Source organism: Diceros bicornis, chromosome 25 (assembly GCF_020826845.1).
Source record: "Diceros bicornis minor isolate mBicDic1 chromosome 25, mDicBic1.mat.cur, whole genome shotgun sequence".
In the NCBI taxonomy this organism is placed as follows: domain Eukaryota; kingdom Metazoa; phylum Chordata; class Mammalia; order Perissodactyla; family Rhinocerotidae; genus Diceros; species Diceros bicornis.
Genome location: NC_080764.1, coordinates 9,238,074 through 9,260,627, shown reverse-complemented (window position 1 = coordinate 9,260,627; position 22,554 = coordinate 9,238,074). Strand labels below are relative to the sequence as shown.

Here is a 22,554-nt window from a genome sequence, read left to right as displayed (position 1 = left end):
TCCGCGCCCCCCCCCCCCCAAGCCCCAGTAGATAGTTGTATGTCATAGTTGCACATCCTTCTAGTTGCTGTATGTGGGACGCGGCCTCAGCATGGCCCGAGAAGCGGTACATCGCTGTGTACCCGGGATCCCAACCCAGCCGCCAGTAGCAGAGCGCACGACGCACTTAACTGCCAAGCCACGGCAGGCTGCCGCCTTCTTTTATGCCTTCCCCCAAACTGTGCCACTTCTTTCAGTCTCATTCTCTGTTGTCGTTAGAGCACCAGGCAAGTTACTTAACTCCTAGTCTCTAATCTCATCTGGAAAATGTAAAAGTTCTTTAATTTTTTATGCTACAGGCAAACCTTTGAACAGATAAAGATGTCACATTCATATGAATTTGCAGATTATAGATACTGCATATGATTTAAAGAACTGAATTTTATTTACAGAGGTTCATGTAATTTATTTTGTGACTTTTATAATTTCTGTTTTCCTGAGTCAGTGATCTCTTTTGTCGATCAGTTTAGGGTGATGGGGCTACAAAGATAAATGAACTAAGGTTCTTTCTGTTTTGTGCGTGGTCTGGGAATAGAAAAGGCATGCATTTTAACAGATTATTTTATCACCTATGTTGTATTTTAAATAAAGGCATGAAAATTTGTGTTGGGGTAGAAGAAGAGCTCTTTAGCCATCTAGGGTAGTAGACAGATGCTTCGCAGGGGTGGTATTTTTTGAAATGTATCTTAAAGGATGAGTAGGATCTGCAGCTACTGCTTAGTTATAGTTGTACCAATTAAGTGAGCAACAAAAAATGAAAATTGGACTGCCTCTTTGTGAAATTAGTATTTTATTTCCTTTACAGGTTGGCATTCAGGAGTCAATTAGGAAAGGAGGGTGTGCCACTGCCTAGTTATAGGGAAAAGGAAAAGCTTAAGGCAGATGCTGGAGATTCAAGAAGCGTGATACTCTCAGATGTGCACGTTACTGGGTGCAGTAGATAGTAGGATACTGTGGAGAGAGGTAGTCAGGCCTCATGAAGATCATGAAGGCTCTGGTATAGCATGGTTTTTCCCTTTTATGAATAGAAAAAATGATAAAAGGCAGAAAAAAACCTGTTGGACACAGTCCACACAAGCTGTGATGAGGGGCTTGTATTAAGACAGTGATATCCATGATAGTGGGCATGGATACATGGGAAGGATTTTAGGGATGGGTGTGTGTGTGTTTCTTTAGAAGTAGAATTTGAAGGATCCTTTGATAGAATTGCATCTGGCTGAGGAGGAGAGAAATCTAGTATAACTCTTTTTAATTGGGCAATAGCTATAGTGTCCTTAGTTTCTATTCGGAGTGCTTGCTGTCTGTTTCCATTAGATTGACTTACAGTGGGATCTTATATAGAAGAATAGAATTTTAAGTTGCATCATTGTTATCAGTAAAGTAATATTTATCAGTAAAACATTGGGTTTTGAATAATTAATACTCTGTTCTTTCAATTAATCATCATACAGTATGATGGTTACAGATGGACTTAGTAAACACAGGAAAAAAAAAACCTACTTTTTAAAACTACATAGGGGTTGCAGAGAAACTCAAATTACTTTAAGAGCCAAGCGGGTAATTTAATGAATAAAGCAGCTAGGTTTAAGACAGCAGGGAATGGTGTGGACTCTGCTGTTTGCATGCTCTATCTAAAAGATTCAGATTCAAAGTTTTAAAATCACTGTGTGACTGTGACCCTAAATAAAAAAGGATATATCCCCCAAACTACCAGTTTTCTGCCTTTTGTGTAAACAAAATGCTGAAATAAGCATTCAAATGCTTTTATATATCAAACTCGAATATATTTAGAGATAAGATGGCTTTTTGAGTTGAATTGAATTTATTAAGCCATAGTTTGTACATTCATGAAAGTGCATTGAATGCATTAAAAGTGGAGATGAATGGCAAACATTGCTTAGCAGATATAGCTAAATGAAGATGCTTATAAGTTTTTATAAAACACGTTTATCTCAAATATTTACAGAAAATAGCTCTGTAAATTTACTGTACCTGAGGCCCGTAAATCATAATCTTGAAAATGTGAGTATTTTCATGAACATACTTCTATAGTCTGTTTATAAATGCAGAGGATTTCCTTTAAAATGGAAATATATATAAATTAGGAAGTAGAATAGTAATGTTTTGTTAATATGGAGAATACAATTTAATTTTTCTTCTGTTTCTTATTCTTAGATGGGAATGATGAACAACCCTAATCCTTACGGTTCACCATACACTCAGAATTCTGGACAGCAGATTGGAGCCAGTGGCCTTGGTCTCCAGATTCAGACAAAGTCTGTATTACCAAATAGCTTATCTCCGTTTGCAATGGACAAAAAGGCAGTTCCTGGTGGAGGAATGCCCAACATGGTGGGTAGTAACGTATCTAGAGATTTGTCTTCAAACTGGCATTTTATCTCCAGAACTTCTAGCATTGCTGTTTTTCTAAAGTAAAACTATTCCTAGTTGTAAATGTGTCAAGTAGTCCACATTCACCTTTGGAAAAAATTGTCCTATAGGTATTTTATTTCTCTTTCGGATGTTTTAGTTTTTTGCTGTGTGTCATATATTCATTGAATGCCTTTATTTCAGATATTCTGCTATGTAGTAGAGATATAAAGATGAATAAAACATGGCATATCTGTCCCCATAAATGTTTACTTTTTTCTTGGAAAAACCAAATTTCTTCCAGATTTTACAAAAACTAATTTTTCACCCACCGTAAAGGCCCCTGCTTGGTCTCCCAAGAAGTTCTTCATTATTCTTAAAAACCTAACTTAGACATGTGCCTCACTACAGGCTCCTTGCTTTTCCCTCTCCCACTGGAATTTACTATGTCCCTTCTCTTTCTTTTGTTCTCTGTATACATACTTTTGTTCTCATGTATACATACTATAATACATACTTTGATTCTATCACTTAGTAATGTAGTAATTTGTTTTCTTATTAAATTGAACTTCTTGATGGTAGGAGCCATTGTTTGTTCATCTTGGAATCCCTTGTGTCAAAAAATGGAGTCTGGCATATAGTAGACTGTCTTTAAAGGTTTTAATTGAAAATTTCCAGGTCCATATTTATTGTGGACTAGAGCTAGCACACGATGGCACCTAACATTAAATGTATCTTTATCATTTTATCTCTTAGGGCCAACAGCAGGCCCCGCCGGTCCAGCAGCCGGGCCTTGTGACTCCGGTAGCCCAAGGGATGGGTTCTGGAGCACACACAGCTGATCCAGAGAAGCGTAAGCTCATCCAGCAGCAGCTTGTTCTCCTTTTGCATGCTCACAAGTGCCAGCGCAGGGAGCAGGCTAATGGGGAAGTGAGGCAGTGCAACCTTCCCCACTGTCGCACGATGAAGAACGTTCTGAACCACATGACACACTGCCAGTCAGGCAAGTCCTGCCAAGGTGAGTGGGCTCAAAGGGTTTGTGTCCTTAGCGATTGATATTTACAGTCACGGCCAGCCTCGGTGGCCCAGTAGTGATGTTTGGTGCACTCTGCTTCGGTGGCCCAGGTTTGGTTCCCGGGTATGGACCTGTACCTCTCCTCTGTCTGTCAGTGGCCATGCTGTGGTGGCAGCTCACATACAAAAAGTTGAAGATTGGCAGCAGTTGTTAGCTCGGAGCAAATCTTCCTCAGGAAAAAGGATATATATATATTTACAGTCAGAAGAGAAAAAAATGTGATCAGCTCTATTTTGAGACTCCTTTACTGATAATGTCTTACTCTATATTAGGATATAAAAAAATTCAGTATTGTTTTGTGAGTATCTGCGGATGTGGTAAGAGAGGAAGTTTTAAAGGGCTTTCCTTTTGTGATGATCCTTACTGACTTGGATTTGCCCCAGCATAGCATACTTTAAATATTGTTGAGTGTTTGCTAACTATCTTGTAGGCAAATACCAAAACAGTGTTACCCAACATGGTACAATTTGTGTATTTATGGAGTCATTAGAAATTTGTTTCTATAGATTTTTAATAGAATAAAGTAGATTGCATAGCTCAGTGGTGAAAAGATGGACTCTAGAGTCAGACTGCTTGAGTTTGAATCCCACTTTGGGTATTCTGAATTTGCACAGGTGACTTAACCAGTTTTTGCCTGTTTTCTCAACTATAAAATGTGAGGACTAATATCTTGAAGGTGTTATGAAGATGAAATGAGTTAATAACATTTTAGCACTTGTTAACTGGTCAGTAAGTTAGCTGATACTAAAAAAACTATAACCCGCATTTGAAAAAATAATTATTTTTCTTTTCTTTCAGTGGCACACTGTGCATCTTCTCGACAAATCATTTCACACTGGAAGAACTGTACAAGGCATGATTGTCCTGTGTGTCTCCCCCTTAAAAATGCTGGGGATAAGAGAAATCAACAGTGTAAGTGATTAAAATCTTTTGAAGTTTTTATACTAAATGTATTCTTAGACTCTCACCAGTGCAGTTTGTTGAGATTTAGAGTACTTCTTCATGCTCTAGTGGTTAAGATTTGGCCATCTCACTGCCGTGGCCCAGGTTCATTTCCCAGTTAGGGAACCACATCACCCGTCTGTCAGTTGTCATACTGTGGCGACTGCATGTTGCTGTGATGCTGAAAGCTATGCCACCAGTATCTCAAATACCAGCAAAGTCATCCATGGTGGACAGGTTTCAGCAGAGCTTCCAGACCAGACAAACTAAGAAGAAGGACCTGGCCACCCACTTGCAAAAAAAATTGGCCTTGAAAACCCTATGAATAGCAGCAGAGCATTGCAAAAGACTGGGCAGAGTTCTGCTCTGCTGTACACAGGGTCACTAGGAGTTGGAATCTACTGAATGGCACTAACAACAACAAAGAATACTTTTTGATTATGTGAAGTTTCTGTGACTGCCTAGTGCTATCATACTAGGTTATTTCCACTTCCCATTAACCTCATATTAATGAGGTTAGAATTGAACTGCTTATTACCTAAAATAAGATCCAAAAACTTTATCATTCTTTATAAAAACAATAGTTGAATTTACACTGATTTTTAAATTCATGAAAACTTAAAAGATCATTGCTTTGACGTGGGGCAAGTTACTCTTTTATACGTGTGATCTAAATATTTAGATAATTTTGAGATTATTTTTAAAAACCTGGCATTTGATGAGGAGCTTTCTTTAGAGAAAAGAAAAGTCAAAAGTAGAAAGATTTAAGTTGGGCCGGCCCCGTGGCTTAGCGGTTAAGTGCGCGCGCTCCGCTGCTGGCGGCCCGGGTTCGGATCCCGGGGGCGCACCGACGCACCGCTTCTCCGGCCATGCTGAGGCCGCGTCCCTTATACAGCAACTAGAAGGATGTGCAGCTATGACATAGAACTATCTACTGGGGCTTTGGGGGGAAAATAAATAAATAAATCTTTAAAAAAAAAAAAAAAGTGCAGCTACTGTAACTCTTCTTTAGAAATAAAACATGAAAGATTTCAGATTGAAAGACAAATTTGGAAATAGATGTACAGCATGTGAAAAAGGAAATAAATTCCATAAATTAATGAAGAAATCATAAATGGCCCAGTAGAAAATTGGACTAGGAAATAGACGATTCATTAGAAGGAGGAAATACCAAAAAGTTCACTATTAAACAAAATAAGGTAGCATTTCTCTTCCATCACAGTGGCAGAAATGATGCTACCTGGTGTTGGCATTTGTATGGCTCTGAGACATTCATACCTAGTTGGTGGGAACGTAAATACAGCCTGTGGGAAGGCTTTTGCTTATTTTGGATCAAAAGCCGTTCATGCTGATGATCCCCTTTGACCAATCAGTTCTGCATCTAGAAATTTTTTCAAGGAAAAAAGATGCATGTACTGAGATGTTTTACAATCACATAATAATAATTTTGTTTCTTAAATTCAGTGAAACATGTTAGTCTTTTTTCCTCACCATCTTGAATGTTGTAACACCATTTCTTTTGTCTTCTCTAGCAATCCTGACGGGAGCACCAGTTGGACTTGGAAATACTAGCTCTCTAGGTGTGGGTCAACAGTCTACCCCTAGCTTAAGCACTGTTAGTCAGATTGATCCCAGCTCTATAGAAAGAGCCTATGCAGCTCTTGGACTACCCTATCAAGTAAATCAGATGCCAACACAGCCCCAGGTGCAAGCAAAGAACCAGCAAAATCAGCAGTCTGGGCAGTCTCCCCAAGGCATGCGGCCCATGAGCAACATGAGTAAGTTTGTATCCTCCTAGTGACAGATGTGATACCGGTTATGTGTGTAAATGCATGTAACATGCAGGATTAACTCCTTAGTTTATTTTAGTCTCTAGGTATGTGTATCTGTCTCTGTGTTTGTTTCTCCCCCCTGCCAATTTTTTTGTTACATGATTAATTTTTTGAAGTAATTTTTTAAAGATTGCAATGTAAAAGTCCGCATGTAATCCATGTACCAGAGGCAACTGCTACTGGTTTATATCCTTCTTAATCTTTTTGTTTTAAAGCCTGTATGAGTTTATATTTCTAGAAATGGGATCCCATGTGCTGTTCTATAACAGTTTCTTTAACACAATGTGGATATCTTTCACTTTCCATGCCTAATGTATCCTTTTTAATGGTTGTATAGTATTTTGTTGTATAGAACAATCTCTTACAGATGAACAATTAGGTTTCCAATTTTTTTGCTGTTTTAAACTGCACAAAGAAATTGTTTTGGTTTGAAGGATTGTTTTGATTTGAAATGTGTAGAAATGGGTGTGGTTATTGTTAATACAGATTTCCATGTATCTGGCAGCAGGAGTAGCGTGCCTTTTGAAATAGTTTATTAAATGCACTTCTTTGACTAACCTCTTCCTATGATGTGACTGAGAGAAAAGGGGAAGAGTGAGCAGTGTTCTAATACCCTAATTTGGAGTATTTTTATTCTCTAATTGTGTGGTAAAAGAAAGGAGATTTGTCCTGTGATTATTGCTTTGCCGTCAGGCAGTGGAGCCATTTTGTTTAAATAGACATCTAGCACTGGTAAGGCCATGACTTTAATACTTTTTAATACTTTGCCTTTTATTGTAAAATTGTTCTTGGTGGTGAAGTTTTCTGTAACTAGAAAACAGACTGATTCTGAATAATCCACCAGGCTTTTTCCTATGGAATCCATTTTCATCCTTTATTGATATTTGCAGTAGGCTTTAGTTTCTGCCCATTATCATGTGATGCTAAATGAGGAAACAAAATTGGACACACTATTCTTGTAAAAATGCAATCTTGATGATTTTTGTTGTTAGCTTAAGGAAATGTACACTGTTTTATAACAAACAAGGCTAACTTGTTAAATAGTTATTGAGCGCAGAGAAACTAAGATGAAGAGTGATCCTGCCCTTTCAGGCTTGTTTTCAAGCTCTTGTGTGTTAGAAGTACATGAAAAATGGAAAGAGATCTAAGGACTTCATTTCCCCCTCTTCTCTTTTATCTTTTTTTTTTTTTTTAATTTATTTTTTTCCCCCAAAGCCCCAGTAGATAGTTGTATGTCATAGCTGCACATCCTTCTAGTTGCTGTATGTGGGACGCAGCATCAGCATGGCCAGAGAAGCAGTGCCTCGGTGCACGCCTGGGATCCGAACCCGGGCCGCCAGCAGCGGAGCGCACACACTTAACCGCTAAGCCACAGGGCCAGCCCTCTTTTTTTTTTTTTTTTTCTTTTCATTTAAGATTGCTTTTTTCCTCTCCCTTTCCATGTTATGAAGAGTGCGTCTTCCTTGAATTTTAGGATCTTGACGCAATGCAGTTGTCTACCCCTGGCCTGGATTTTCCTTTTTGTAATTGGTTATTTCCCATTAATTTTTCAGATTTCTCTGTTTAATTCCTAGTTTAGCTCTTTTCATCTCCCCTTGTATCATCTGTGTCCATACATTTGTGGATACCTACAAAATGATTTAAAACTTATCTTCTTAGGATTTCTTTTTTCCTTTCTGTGTCTTTTTCTTTATTTTAGGATTAGATTTAAGATTAATCAAATTCCATCTATTTATTGTTATTCAGTTAGTGATACCTTTTTAGTAATAGTCATTATTGTGAGCCAAAACGTCTAGAATACCTCATTTATTTCTTTTGTTGTATTAGATCCCATCTTGATAACTGGTATGGAAAGCATGTACTCTGCTTTTCAACATGTAACATCCTGGTGGTTTCTGTTCATCATGCACAACCCAGATAGGCAAAGGCCTACTTAAAAGGTGTTTTTCCTTTTATACAAAGCCCTTTTAAAGATAATTAGTCCTATATGTTTATGTTGAAAGGTGTCCCCTGTATTTTCATTTTCTTTTTATGAGTTCCCTAAAGCCCAGACAATAAATAAAGGAAATGAATATCAAAATGGAATCACCATCACTGGGTCATGTAATTTTCTCAGCAGTCTTTAAGGGGGTTTTAAGAAAATATTTATTGCATATTATGAATATATGGCTGCTTTTTTGCTTCACACCAAAATCTTAAGCAATTTATTAGTTTCAACCAAAACGTTGTACTTTTGGGTGATGTTTGGATGAAGGGTTTTTACTGTAAATGGTTTTTTCAGGTGCTTAAAGTGATTTTTTAAGGCCTCTATCATTATTAGAGTTTTATAGTGGATTTTACCAGGAATATAATAATTTTGATAATGATCAGAAATATGGCTCTGGAGTTGCAACTTGGCCTTAGCCTAGTGCCATATTATCACAAAGAGTAAAAGAAATACACAATTGTTAAATACTTAAATTAGTATTGATAACTATATTTTCTTACTCTTTTGATGTCTTTTATGATTTTGAAACACTAAACCAAGCTCTGTTCACTTCTGTTTTCTTCCGCCAGTGATCTTTGTTGTACGATATTTTGAGTTTGGACCTGATCTGGTAGGCTACAGCCAAAACAGAGCTACATTGTGTCCCCCAACAGCGCAAGATTGTTACCCTGTGTGTAAACAGAAGCGACTTACTTGAGTGTATTTCGGTTTACTCAGCAACCTAAAATGTTTATCTTTTATGTTTTTCCAAGATTGGACTCCACGTGGTTAGTGCCGTCAGGTCTCACCGGTATAACTTTAACCTTAAAATATTCTTGGGGGCCCTGCCAAGAGGGATGCATTGAATATATAGTTAGAAATCTAGGGGAAACCTTTGTCAGGAAATTTGGGCCATAAAAACATTTGTGTATCCTCACTGATGGCAATTTAAAATATTCTAGGTTCTTCTTCATAATCATTGCAGGTTTAAGGTAAAGGTAGTATTTTGGTGACTTCTTTCCCCCCATGAATACATTTTTTTCTTCTGAATTTTAATTTAGAGTTTTCAGTTTTACTACCTAAAAATTGTAGTAGTTCAGTAAAGACCATATATATACTTTTATCTAGATTTACTAATTTTCAACATTTTTGTCTCATTTGCTTTGTTTCTTTGTGGACTTGAGATATCCTGACATTTGCCTGCTAACTATTTCAGCATCTATTTCCTAATGACATTCTTCTCCACAACTACAATATTGTTATCACGCCTGCAAGATTTAACATTTGTTCAGTAATGTCTTCTGATGTACAGTCTATATTTTAATTTCTCCAGTTGTCCTCCAAAGTCAGTCAAGGCTTTTACATTCATTTTGTTTTGTGTCTTTTGTCTCTTTTAGTGTAGAAGTCTCTCACCTTTCTTTGTTCATCGTACATTGACCTTTGATGAGCCCTCTCTATTGTCCTGTAATTTGGATTTGTATGATTGTTTCCATATAATTAGATCCAAGTTAAACATTTTTGGGACACATAATATGTCATGGGTGGTGGTGTGTATGTGATCAGGTTTTAATAATTTTAGCATAAAAATGTCTTGAGACTCTTTATTTGCGTTTAACTATCCTTTTCAGTATCCCTAATCTCTAGTTTTATTGCTGACCTTCAAATTATTGGTTAGCTATCTTTCAGCTATCTTATGGAAACTCTGAAACTATATCAAGAACTTCTGAGTTTTGCTTTGTACCCTCTTCTAAAAGGTTTTATATCTCACTTATTTGGTAGATATGATCTCTAGTTTATGTTCCCAGGCTGTCAGATTTTTAGAAGTAGTAATATTTATGTTTATGGGTTGATGTCACACCATTTTTACTTGAGGTGTGTAGTACTGGGTTAGGCTAAAGCACCTAAGCAAACAAATGCTAATGCTTCCATGGGAAAAATATATGCACATTAAGAACATGGGATTACACATGTGTCTCCCACTGTGGCAGAGCTGGCTGTAATGCTGGAACAGTCTTGAGTTATAAATTTTAGTTCCTTGTGAATGACAAGGACATTTGAATAAATGATAAGCAGCATTCATTCACACGTGCTTTGTGCTGAAAAAAATGTACTAAAGGGCATGGTCTCTACTTTCAAACATCTCGAGTCAGGACAGCCAGGTAAGTGATTAAGTAGACAAAACTATAGAATCTCTGTTACATATATCAGCTTATAGAGATTTTGTAGCAGAGAGGGGAAAAGGGAATTCCCTCCAGAGTCCAAAATTAGAGCTTTTTACTATAAGCCTTCCCTGATCATATTTGACCACATTCTTAATCTTCTAGTTCCTATTGATTTTACTTATTCTATGAAGATTTTATTATTATGGGATTCTTCCTAGAGCTTAGAAAACAAATATATATTCTTGCCGATTTTTAGGTGCCAAGAATTAATTTTTTGTTTATTTTTTTCTTTCTGGCTTGTTCTCTGTGGTGCCAATAATGTCTGACTTCCTACATTTTTGTATTCTCAAATGCTCACTCTTAGGGTTTAAATATTAGCCTCTGTAAGGGTATTCCTTCTCAAGTTATGATTGAGCCATTACTTGCAATCAGTGCCGAATATTAAATCGACCTTGAGACTTTGAGAGACTATTTTACTATGTCTTCATATGTGATGAGAAGGCAGTAAGATAAGTAATTGATATATAGTGTAATCACTTTTTCTTTTACCTCATCGTACTATTGCCACCAGTAAAACAAATCTATGTTAAGAGTACATAATTTTTCTAAAAAGGAGTATTACACACAGAGTGTTTACAGTGACAGATACAGAATTGTGGACTACACAATTCTGTTTAAAAAGACCGCTTCCAGCAGCTACATTTCAGAGCTGACCTGATGCTGTCAGAAGCAGAGTTCTGCCTAAGCATTTAGGGGGCATGATGAAAGAAGGCAACAGTATTTTTCTTCATTACGCGTTGTTTACAGATGTTGCCAATTATTTGCATTTTAATGGAAAGTTTTGTTTTCTTGTTTTTAACTAAAATACCATGAGGGGTATATTAATAGAATTATGTTTAAGAAAAATTTTTTTAACCACATCAAAATGTGGTTTAGTGTGAATATTGCTGTTGGTGGTTTTTAAATAAATAGCATATTCATTAAAATTGTTAATAGAAGAAATAATGTATGCACATAGAGCTACTCAAGCCAGTTTGAAGGAGTATTGAATAAAAAATGTTTAACTTTAATCCAGCACTGCCTTTCATTCCCCTCTCTAGGGATCATCGTACTTAATTCGTTTCCTTGTATCTCCTTACATAAATTGTCTGTGCTTATGAAAGCATATTCATGTATAGGTCAGTTCCCTAAACAATTTTGGTTCTAGTTTTTTTGCTCCTTTTAACATCATCGTACTTAGGTCCGTCCATACATATATAACTGTAAGACAAAATATCAGAAGTGGAAATTCTAAGTCAAAGAATATGTGCATGATTTTTTTTTGTCAGCAGTTGCCAAATAGCCCTCTCAAGAGTGTGTCAGTTTAATACCTATGAATTTTCACTGAAAATGCTTCTTTCCCAAAACCCTTCTCAACACTTGGTATTCTCAAACTTTAAAAAGTTCTGACAATTTCATGCATGAAAAATATATCGCTTTGTTTTACTTAAGTGTGGTCAAGCATATTTGCATTTTTTTAAGCTATTCTATTTCTTTTTATATAAATGGCCTGTTTTCTGTTGGATTGTTCATCTTTTTTGTACTGGTTTGTAAGGGTATTTTCGTGTACTAGCCTTTATGTATGTGTTGCTAATTATATTGCTAATAATTATTTATTGTATATGCTGCTAGTATTGTTTTCCCTGATTTGTCATTTGTCTCTTGACTTTGTTTATGGTGGTTATTTTATTTATTACTCAGATTTCTAAATGTTGTCCTTATGGCTTCAGAGTTTTGGTCTTACTTTGAAAGGATAAAAATTTCTTGTGATGTTTTCTTCTGGTACTTTTATAGGTTTTTGTTTCCCTAATTTCCTTTTTTTCCCTTTTTTATCACCCCTCCCCTTTTTTTGTTATTGGTATTTAAAATATTCTCTCTTGTTTTTTTTTTTTGACATAGGTGCTAGTCCTATGGGAGTAAATGGCGGTGTAGGGGTTCAAACGTCAAATCTTCTTTCTGACTCCATGTTGCATTCAGCCATAAATTCTCAAAAGTAAGTCTTGTCTTGGTTTGTACCCTTTGTCAAGTTTTACATACTTGTTAAAATTCATTATTTCAGTTTTTTAGTTTCTTTGGTTTTAAGATAGCCTTGATGAATGAAAACAAACAATATATTTGAGTCCATGCTTTAGGCTTTCTGTAACCTTATTTGAAATTATATCTGGGACTGGTAACCTGCACCTTCCCATATACAGTAGGACATGGAAAGTATGCAGCTGCTTAAAAACCGAGTTTCCTCTATCCCAGTGTTAAGAATTAGTCCATTGCCCAGTGAATTCCCTGGGGTAAGCTGGTGTCAAAGTGACAGCTTAGTCTTATAACACAAGATGTAGTCTCCTAAACCCAAGACTTCATCCTCCCCTTCACACAATGAAATGTTGTGGATTAACTCATTCCCTCACACAAGTACGAACATATACACACTATTTCCCCCCTGACTTCTTAATGTAAACAGACTTCTCATAGTTTGTTGGACCTATTGCAACCATCACTGTCAGCTCTACTTAAATGAAATTTTCTTCCTCCTACCCTTGTTCACTAAAACTGTTTCATGACTCCTTTTTAAAGCCCAATGATGAGTGAAAATACCAGTGTGGCCTCCCTGGGTCCTATGCCAACAGCAGCTCAACCATCCAGTGCTGGAATTCGGAAACAATGGCATGAAGATATTACTCAGGATCTTCGAAATCATCTTGTTCACAAACTGTAAGATTGTAGGCATGTCTTATTCATAAAAAGTTACCATGTCAACATGCTTCCAATCTGCCAGGCACTTAACCACAAGAGGAATATTATTGATTTTTCTATAGCCTGGCTGTTGCTGCTGATACTTCTGCTTCTGTGGCTTTCTTGCTTCTATTCTGGGCTTCTCAACTTTTCACCACCATTTGTAGGAGTCTTTCAGCTTTAACAGTGTGTGAACTGTTCTGCCTAGTGACAGTAATCAATGTATTAGTTAAAAATTATTCATTTTAATGTCACTGCCTTTACAAAACACGTATTTTAGAAGAAAAACTAGGTCTCAGCTCATTAGATTATGGCAGTGGCAACACTTTCCTGTTATCTCTGGTAAAGCTTTTATTATGTTGACAAGTTGGATCTGGTAGGGTGGTCTTCTGATCCTTTAAATGTGCACATATCAATAGTTGGTGAAATACCTCTGCACTATTTTTTGGAAAGTTGATATATCCCAGACACTGACTCACAAACACTGTGTTATTTAATTTAAAGAGTTCTTGTCAGATGGAGGAGAGGGAAGGCATGTGGAGTGGTAAAATGTAATGTGCCCAACATCATTAGGGTAGAGCTTGGACCTCACTGATTACAGAGCTTACATTTCAAACAACATGCAGCGTTTTCTTTCTTGGAGAAAGCAATCTTTTTTCATTTCTCCTCCCACTTAGTAGAAGAGTCTCCTTCATTCCATCCTTATGTTTTATTGGCTTAGAACCATGTGGCTTATTTTTATCTTCTTTATTTTTATGTTACGTTGGCCTACCGGTTATACTTGAGTTTCATTTAGGAATTCTAAAATAATAACACTAGAAATAGAATTTGACAACAAGGAGAAAATTCTGCGATTTTAATAAAATGAATTAATAAAGAATAACCAAAACAAACTTACTTTGTGATAATCGAATTGTTTAGGAACTTTTATTTAGTTGACAGAGACAATAGATTATTTGGGATTGATCATCTGACTTGATGTTTAAATTTGATGTTAAAAATGATGTTTATTATATGCTTGCGAACTTTTCACCAACTCAGATATTCTTCTAGGCTTCCATTTATTCCTTCCCCATCTGGTTCCTTCAGGTACTATACAACTGAACATGAGGTGTCCAGATGATAAAATTAGCGCCTGGAAATCAGATTTGTCACTCTTTAGGAATGCTAGTGCCAAGCATTTTGTGGGGGATTGCTAGAAAGTAAAAGACGTTGAATTTAGCAGAATCATTATGCATTTCTGCCCCCTTCACTTCAAGTTTTTGATCTTTTAAGATTTTATAGTGATTAGGTTTTGTTTTACTACACTGAATAAATTTAGGAGAGTAGAAGGATCTGAAGGCTGTTGCTACTTGATACTGTGACAAAGGTCAGGTTTCCTCACTTCCTCTATGCAAATAGCACAGTGTAAGTTTTTGCTCTACATTAGAGTGACAGGGACCAGAGAGAATTTTTATGGAGTCATTTCTTACATTCTGATCCAGAAAACCCTTTGTTTACCACCAAGAGACAATTTCATTTTGGTCCCTTATTATCTTATATTTGAGCACATCCCATCCCTCATTTTTTTTATTTTACTTACTCTGTTCATTGTATAAAAATGAGAAAATACTAATCAGGAGAAAGTGTAAAATACTGTACATTTCTATGATGAGAATGAAAAGCTGACGTGATATAATAGTGTTAGGATTTCTATTCCTAGTGTTCAAGCCATATTTCCTACTCCGGATCCTGCTGCTTTAAAAGACAGACGGATGGAAAACCTAGTTGCATATGCCCGGAAAGTGGAAGGGGACATGTATGAATCTGCAAATAATCGAGTGAGCATCTGTTTTTTCTATATAAAGTCAGAAATGGGCTTGTTCTGGTTGTTTAGTTTACTCCTCTTTGTAACATCTATGAGTAATACTATACTTCAGGAGATACCCTTTAGCTGTCCTGTCTTATTCTCACTATGCACAGTCAAGATAACAAAGCTGTTTTCTTAAAGTGTATGTCATCAAGAATCTTACGTTTTTTCCTTTTAATAACACAGTGCACTCATGTGGCACTTTATCTGGGTTGTCCTTCTGTCAACTTAAAAAGTGGTTGAGCTGTTACCAGCTCTGTGCTATTTTCACTGGAACGTGGTGAATCAGCTGCTTAGTATTTTCAGCTTAAGTAGTAGTTGAGTTTCTCTACATCAGTTGAACTTTCTTCTCTAAATTGACACTTCTTCAAAATGTAGCATATTCTTTCCATGTGCTTAAATTGCCTGCACATATTTGGTAAACCTACATTGAGAGGTCATGCTTTTTACTATTTAAGTTCATAATAACGGTGCTTTTCATGTGATCATTCCAAACATAAGCTTATATTTGGAATGATCTAAGAAGGTAGACTAGACTCTGCCCCCTTTTAGTTTCTGCCTACTTCTTTAAATGAAGCTGATATCTGTTCATAGTTCATTTTTTCTGCTACCTGATGATAGTTCCTTTTTGCCTCATCTCTGTTTTCTTTCCAAAATTCAAAAAGGCGGAATATTACCATCTGCTAGCTGAGAAGATCTATAAGATCCAGAAAGAACTAGAAGAAAAACGAAGGACTAGACTACAAAAACAGAATATGCTGCCAAATGCTGCAGGCATGGTGCCAGTTTCTATGAATCCAGGGCCTAACATAGGGCAGCCACAAGCAGGAATGACTTCTAGTAAGTGTTTTTTCTTATAATTATTTTAGAGAGAAGTTGGTAATAAAATGATTTCTAACCCAAGTCATTAATTTATATTAGCTTGTGTAATTATTCTAGAGTTTTTGAATGACCTTTTTTTGCCTTTGCAAAGAAATTCATCCTCTAGTAAAAAACAGTAGCTGAACAGTATATTTAAGATTTCTGGGCATGGTACTAAATATATCTTGATAATCGGGCGTCATTTTTAGAGCCCAAGATACTCTTCTCTCATAGTGACACCTAGAAAATGATAGCCCACAGGTTTCAGTGACTCGCATGTGGTAGCCAGCCAATAGATATAGGCAGAGCAGGTTCAAAGCTCCACCGGCTTTCATACATTCTAAACACACAGTATCGTGTTACTTACATTGTCACACTTTCTTTTTGATACAATATGTTCCAAGGCTAAGAACTATTTATGTTTTAGAAGCATCATTTAAAATTCATCTTGACAGTTTCAGTGTTCTGATTATAGGAGCCTTCTCGACCTAATAATGATTTAATAACCAGATAGCCAAGATTATTATGCATTGCCTTTTATTTGTTCATTGACTCATTACTAGTTCCATGCAGTAAACTATGGAGTAGGTACACAATAGTGAGGAACAATACAGGCTATTTAAATGATGTGAGAAAGGCTGTGATAGGGAAAAATCTGTATTTCTTGAGTTAAGGAAAGCTGACTACCTATAGGTAGTGCCCACTGAGCCAGCAGGTACCAGCTCTTATGCCATTAGTTGATGTAGGTGGGCTGAGAAATTCATCCCCCTCAGGCCTTCAGGTAGTAAAGTGGAGAACTCTTGGTTGCCACTGGCCTTTAGCAGCCTCATTTGTTAACTGCAGTGTGCTGGATACGTTTTTTCATTGGACCATGATGTGAAAAGAATTGAGAAGAGCAATAGCGTTTCTGGCAGAGGGAATAGTATACACGGAGGCCTATTGGCAAGGGAAAGCACGAGTATTTTTTTAGTGGATAGGAGAATAAATGTTTGGAAACGAAGTCAAGACTAGAGTTGAGGAGACAGCTTCAGTGCTGATGGGTTTGAACTACGGCAGTATCTAAGGTGTAGAGACAAGTGGACAAATTTGAGATGCTTGGATGTGGTGGAATTTACTTGAGTTGTTTAGAAATTTGAGCTAAGTCTAAAGTCTATCAGATATTGAATTGTAGTTTTATGTTATAGTAAAGACAGTATGGTACTGATGCAGGCAGGAACAAATATTAGTGGAACTGAATAGCCCTGTTGACCTTTAGCTTGTACTAAATCTGGCATTTTGTAGAATGAGATCCCTGCCTTATCCTATACATGGCAATTGTAGAAGAATCAAGAGTTTTAAATGTTAAACAAAAAATTTAAAGTACTACACAGAATATTGAAGAAAATGTAAAATGAAAAAGGTCTCTAAACTAGATACTACCTGGAGGATTTAAAGAAAAAAATAACACAAGATATAAACATAATTAATGGACAAACCAAGGAAAATATTTTCAATACTGAAGATAATAATTTCCTTAATAAATGACTTGAGGGGAAAAAACAATGAAACATCTGGGAAGAAAAATGGGAAAAGGAAATGAAAGAACAAGTAAAATCAATACAGACCTTTTGGGGTCTCTAAAGGTTAAAATGGGCATTAGTGACTATGTGTAGTAACATGACTCTAGAATATGCTGTTGGTGAGAATTTAAATGTTTGTTCATTCCCTAAATCCAATCATTCTGTTTCTAGGAAGTTAATTACAAACAATAATAGTACAGTTGCACAGAAATATTCACAGTAGCATAATTTATACTATTGAAACATCCTAAAAGTGCCCCAGTAATTGTATTGCTAAAGTAACCATGCAGCTGTACACTAGAATATTTTAATTGAGGTGTTCCCAGAGCATTCCCATTACACCCAAGCAGTTGCAAGACCGAACAGATTTAACCAACCATCAGAAGTCCTCTACTAAAGGTGAAGGTCACAGTGTGGCTGAATGACAGCTCTAAGGTGATTTCCACCTACCCTGTATTTGAGCGAACAGCACACCTTGAGGGGGCTGTTCCCTATACAGAGATACCCAACCTGCGGCGCTTGTGTAGATAAATTACAGCTGCAAGGGAAGGTCACAATCTGCATAATAGAAAATTTACTTGAAGAATTATTACAGAAAACAAAGTATTCAGAAGAAAAAATTTCTACACAGAAGAAAGGAAAACATAAAAAGACAGCAGGGGATGGAAAAGGAACTGGGAGTTTAAAAAACATTAGTAATAAAACATAGAAGATAAGACTTAGCTTTATTTAAACGGGCAAAATAATGTGGAAAAGAACAAAAGTCAAATCCATAGAGAGATAGAGAAAGCAGATTTGAGAGATCCAACAATCTAATACGTAGGTGCCGTTATCCCCACCTTACGGATGAGCAACGAAGGTATAGAGAGAGTGGCAGAACCAGAAATCACACCCAGCATTCTGTTTTCACAGTCTTCTCTAGGCCATTAAGATGTGTTGGATAAACAAAGTTGTAATTAAAAGGTTAAAAAGTAGTAAAAGATGGGCCAGCCCAGTGGCATAGTGGTTAAGTTCTCACGCTCCACTTTGACAGGCTGGGGTTCGCAGGTTCGATCCCGGGCGCAGACCTATGCACTGCTGATCAAGCCATGCTGTGGCGGCATCCCAAATACAAAATAGAGGAAGATGGGCCAGATGTTAGCTCAGGGCTAATTTTCCTCAGCAGAAAGAGGAAGATTGGCAAAGGATGTTAGCTCAGGGCCAGTTCCTCACCGAAAAAAAAAAAAAAGGTGGATAAGGATACATCCAGAAAGTAAAACGAAAGCATAAAGAAAAGGATGAAAAATATGACTAGGTAAGAAGCCCGAAGTGTACCATAAGGGAGAAATGAGTTTAATAAGGTAAACAAATAGAAATATGCCCCCATGGTCATTGCAGCATTATTTACAACAGCTAAAATATGTCCATCGATGGATGAGTGAATAAAGAAAATGTGGTGTGTGTATATATACAATGGAACGTTATTCAGCCATAAGAAAGAAGGAAATGTTGCCATTTAAGACAACATGGGTGGACCTTGAGGGCATTATGCTAAGTGAGATAAGTCAGACAGAGAAAGACAAATACTGTATGATCTCACTTATATGTAGAATCTAAAAAAATAATCCACCGAGCTCATAGATACAGAGAAGGGATTGGTAGTTGCCAGAGGCACGGGTGTGGGGTGGGAGACATGGGTGAAGGGGGTCAAAGGTACAAACTTCCAGTTATAAAATAAGTAAGTCCTGGGGAGGTAAGTACAACATAGTGACTATAGTTAATGATACTGTTTTGCGTATTTGAAAGTTGCTAAGAGAGTGGATCTTAAAAGTTCTCATCACAAGAAAAAAAATAATCTTGTAACTATGGTGATGGATGTTAACTAGACTTACTGTGATCATTTCACAATATATACAAATATCAAATCATTATGTGGTACACCTGGAACTAATATAATGTTATATGTCCATTATATCTCAATTGAAAAAAAGACAAACAATGGGAAAAGTGGGCGGCACAGTTTTCACACTCACTTAATGTGATGTATTAAGTTCAGTATGAATTTATCTAATTTTTATATTTGCATGAGAAAATGATTATATGAGTAAGAGGAAGGATTATGGAAGACTTGAATTTTCTCATATTTGTATTTCTGTAAAGTTTTATCTTTTTGGCAAAGAGCATGCATTTATTATATAATCAGGGTGGCTGTGATAGGTCTATGTATTGGCCTAGAAAGATGTTCATAATAATTGAATATAAACAACATGTATGTGCAATCTGGAAAAGATAAACCTAATTGTTAATGAGGTTGAATAGGGAACTGACAACTCAATTTTTTACAAATATAAAAACTTTAGGAGAATGTTGACAACAGACAAGTATGTGTTTTATACTCTGTTTTGAAATGTGGCATACTCCCGGAAAAAAGTGGGAAGAAATAAGTACTAATCTGTTAACAATGATTTCTTGTGAGAGGTGGTAGGATTCCTGGATACTTACGTTGTGTGTTATAAAGTTTTTGATTCTCCAATCTATGTGTATGTTTTGCATTAAGAGAGTAAGTGTGGATGATGGACATTTTGATTAATGGTTTTATATGTGTGTGTATATATTCTTTATCCCAGAATATCTATCTTAAAAATTATCATCAAAATGTTCCTTCAGGTGTTCATCAGATGTTCCTTATGATCATGAAAAAGTAAGAGCTGCCTAATGGGCCAACAGTAGATTTTATGACACATTTAGACCATGCAGTCAGTAAAAACCATCAGGTATATCATAGTTGTAAGTGAAAGTGCTTGGGCCAGATGTGGGCAGTAGGATTATGTTTTTATTTTTTCATTTGATTAATCTCATAGGTAAAAATCAGAAGATTTTGCATTACAATCTGGATTTCTGGCTTCCTTTAAAAATGGAAGGATCAAGCAGATTTGGCTCTCCTTCCCGCAGGGACGTCTCTGTCTATAGCTAGAGTAGTGGTTGCGTATTTAGAAGGGTTGTGCTTTCTCCACTTCACCACAGTCCTCCCTATTCTCTGTGGTTTCAGTCTTTCACTCATTGATAATAACTGCCTAGCCCTTGCTGGCATTTAGCTTGTATGCCTATCCATATTATTGACAGGAAAAAAATTTCCTCATATATTAGGAGAAAACCTTGTTTTGTATAAATGTATGTAAATATGTATGTGGAAGATTAAAACTATAACAGAAGTATATCTCTTTTTGCTTATGTTCTCTAATCTTTATATAGTAAACATAGGTTACACTTGTAATTTTGTAAGTCTTGCACAGTTGTCGGTAAAAGATTATATAAATAAATGTTCAGCGTTCTCTCCGGTTTTCCATTTGACTGTATTATAGTTTTATTAGGAGCAATATTAGTAGTAAATCCTTATGGACTAAGTAACTTGAATTACAGTGAACCACATAGTTGTGCGATCATTTTTGTTGCTATTTAGTATAGCAAACTTTATAGTAAACGAGCAAAAGGGACAGGAAAATTTGAGAGTTGTCTGAAGTGGTGGGCTTCTCTTTAGAGCACAGTCTGCTCAGAGGCCTGAGTGCACAGCACTTTGGGTGGCGGGGTATCCAGGATAGAGCTGGGTCACTACACGCATCCTGTCTTTGCCTGAGTACTACAGAAATATTTTCTCTCTGCACCATGATGTGAAAAGGTTGGGAAACACTGTGCTAGAGGAGGTGCAGATAATCCAAGAAAACATTTACAATTTATATATTCATATTTTAGTGTCGTTTTTAATTATTTCTGTCTTTGTAATTTTTTTAAGAGGTGCATGAAATCTAGTGCAGTATGATGTGTGTATTGTTTAAAGTCACTATTCGCAATGGGCTTGTGTGCATAAAACACATGTTATTGGGGTACACAATCAAATTTGGTCATGGGACAAAATCTGCAGCTCTTGTCTGTGGAGATATTCTGCATACCAAAGAATCGGGCTTAGTTAAACAATAGCACATTAAATGCTATAGTAGCTTTTTTCTTTTTTAATTTAAGATTTTACATTATTTTTCTGTCAACACTAAAAGCACCCTGGTCCATAAAGGAATGTACTAAAACTAAAACCATTTGGAGGCATTGTCTCATATTCCAGAGCTAACATTTTTTTCTGATTTCTGTCTAGTTCATAGCTTTATTCTTTTGAGATTCAGACGGAATTCTTCAAGATATTACTAAAGATATTTTGTGGGGTTGTTTGTTTTTAAGGGAAGAGCAGCTGGCTGAAAGATTCTTTTCTAACCATCTTTGTTCCACTCTAGATGGCCCTCTACCTGATCCATCTATGATCCGTGGCAGTGTGCCAAACCAGATGATGCCTCGGATAACTCCACAACCTGGTAAGTTGTGAAAGACATACATGTCCTTAACTATGGCCTTTTTTTCAACAAAGTCCCTGCTGTACCACAAGATTATACGTGCCACCTTGATTCCTGCCTCAGGCCAGCAGTAAATATCATAATTACCTGCTTGGGAAATCAGAAAACCTTTTGGAGTTGGAGCCCAGGGAGGAAGGAATGTTGAAGAGCAGTTGGCTGACAGGTTAAGGGGCAAAAGACATTAAATGATCAAGCATCCATTTAAAAACTACTGGCCAAGATGGAATTTATTCCAGATTGTAAAATTTGATTCAGAGACCGTATGTTAATTAACAATGCCCTTCTGTGGCTGCTGTCAATGAAACAGATTCATTCACAGTTGAAAGCAGGTTCTTTTATTTGTCCTGATAAAATGATGTAGAGTCAGAAATAAGAACTCTCTTATTCTCTGATTCCATGAAGGTGTTTAGATCTAATATTTTACACTTATTCACAGGGTTGAATCAATTTGGCCAGTTGAGTATGCCCCAGCCCCCTATTGGACCCCGGCAAACGTCTCCTCTTCAGCACCATGGACAGTTAGGTCAGCCTGGAACTCTGAACCCAGTAAGTTTAACCTCTTTGGGTAATCTTTTTGGCCTTTATCTGACATTTTAAAAATCGTTTTTGTTTCTCCTTTGTAAACAAAAATTCTCACACTTGCTTTAACAGCTAACTATAAGTGATTAATCCTTCACTTTGATTCTTTCTGTAATTCTGTTGTATTTGGCCCTTAATATAGACATAATTAAATGATTATATGTGTTTCAGAGGTGAG

The 22,554-nt window shown here is 36.5% G+C and overlaps 1 protein-coding gene across 5 annotated transcripts in view; it reads left to right on the top strand.

Annotated features, from left to right (window-relative positions):
* EP300 (E1A binding protein p300) overlaps positions 1–22,554 on the top strand; it is a 77,331-nt gene that overhangs the window by 27,183 nt on the left and 27,594 nt on the right. For all 5 annotated transcript variants that reach the window (XM_058568293.1, XM_058568292.1, XM_058568290.1 and 2 more), the window contains 10 exons: positions 2,215–2,391; positions 3,166–3,427; positions 4,283–4,396; positions 5,959–6,204; positions 12,325–12,418; positions 12,994–13,131; positions 14,855–14,972; positions 15,667–15,841; positions 21,681–21,758; positions 22,234–22,343. In XM_058568293.1, coding sequence (XP_058424276.1) covers positions 2,215–2,391; positions 3,166–3,427; positions 4,283–4,396; positions 5,959–6,204; positions 12,325–12,418; positions 12,994–13,131; positions 14,855–14,972; positions 15,667–15,841; positions 21,681–21,758; positions 22,234–22,343 — 1,512 coding nt within the window. The remainder of the gene's footprint in view (positions 1–2,214; positions 2,392–3,165; positions 3,428–4,282; positions 4,397–5,958; positions 6,205–12,324; positions 12,419–12,993; positions 13,132–14,854; positions 14,973–15,666; positions 15,842–21,680; positions 21,759–22,233; positions 22,344–22,554) is intronic.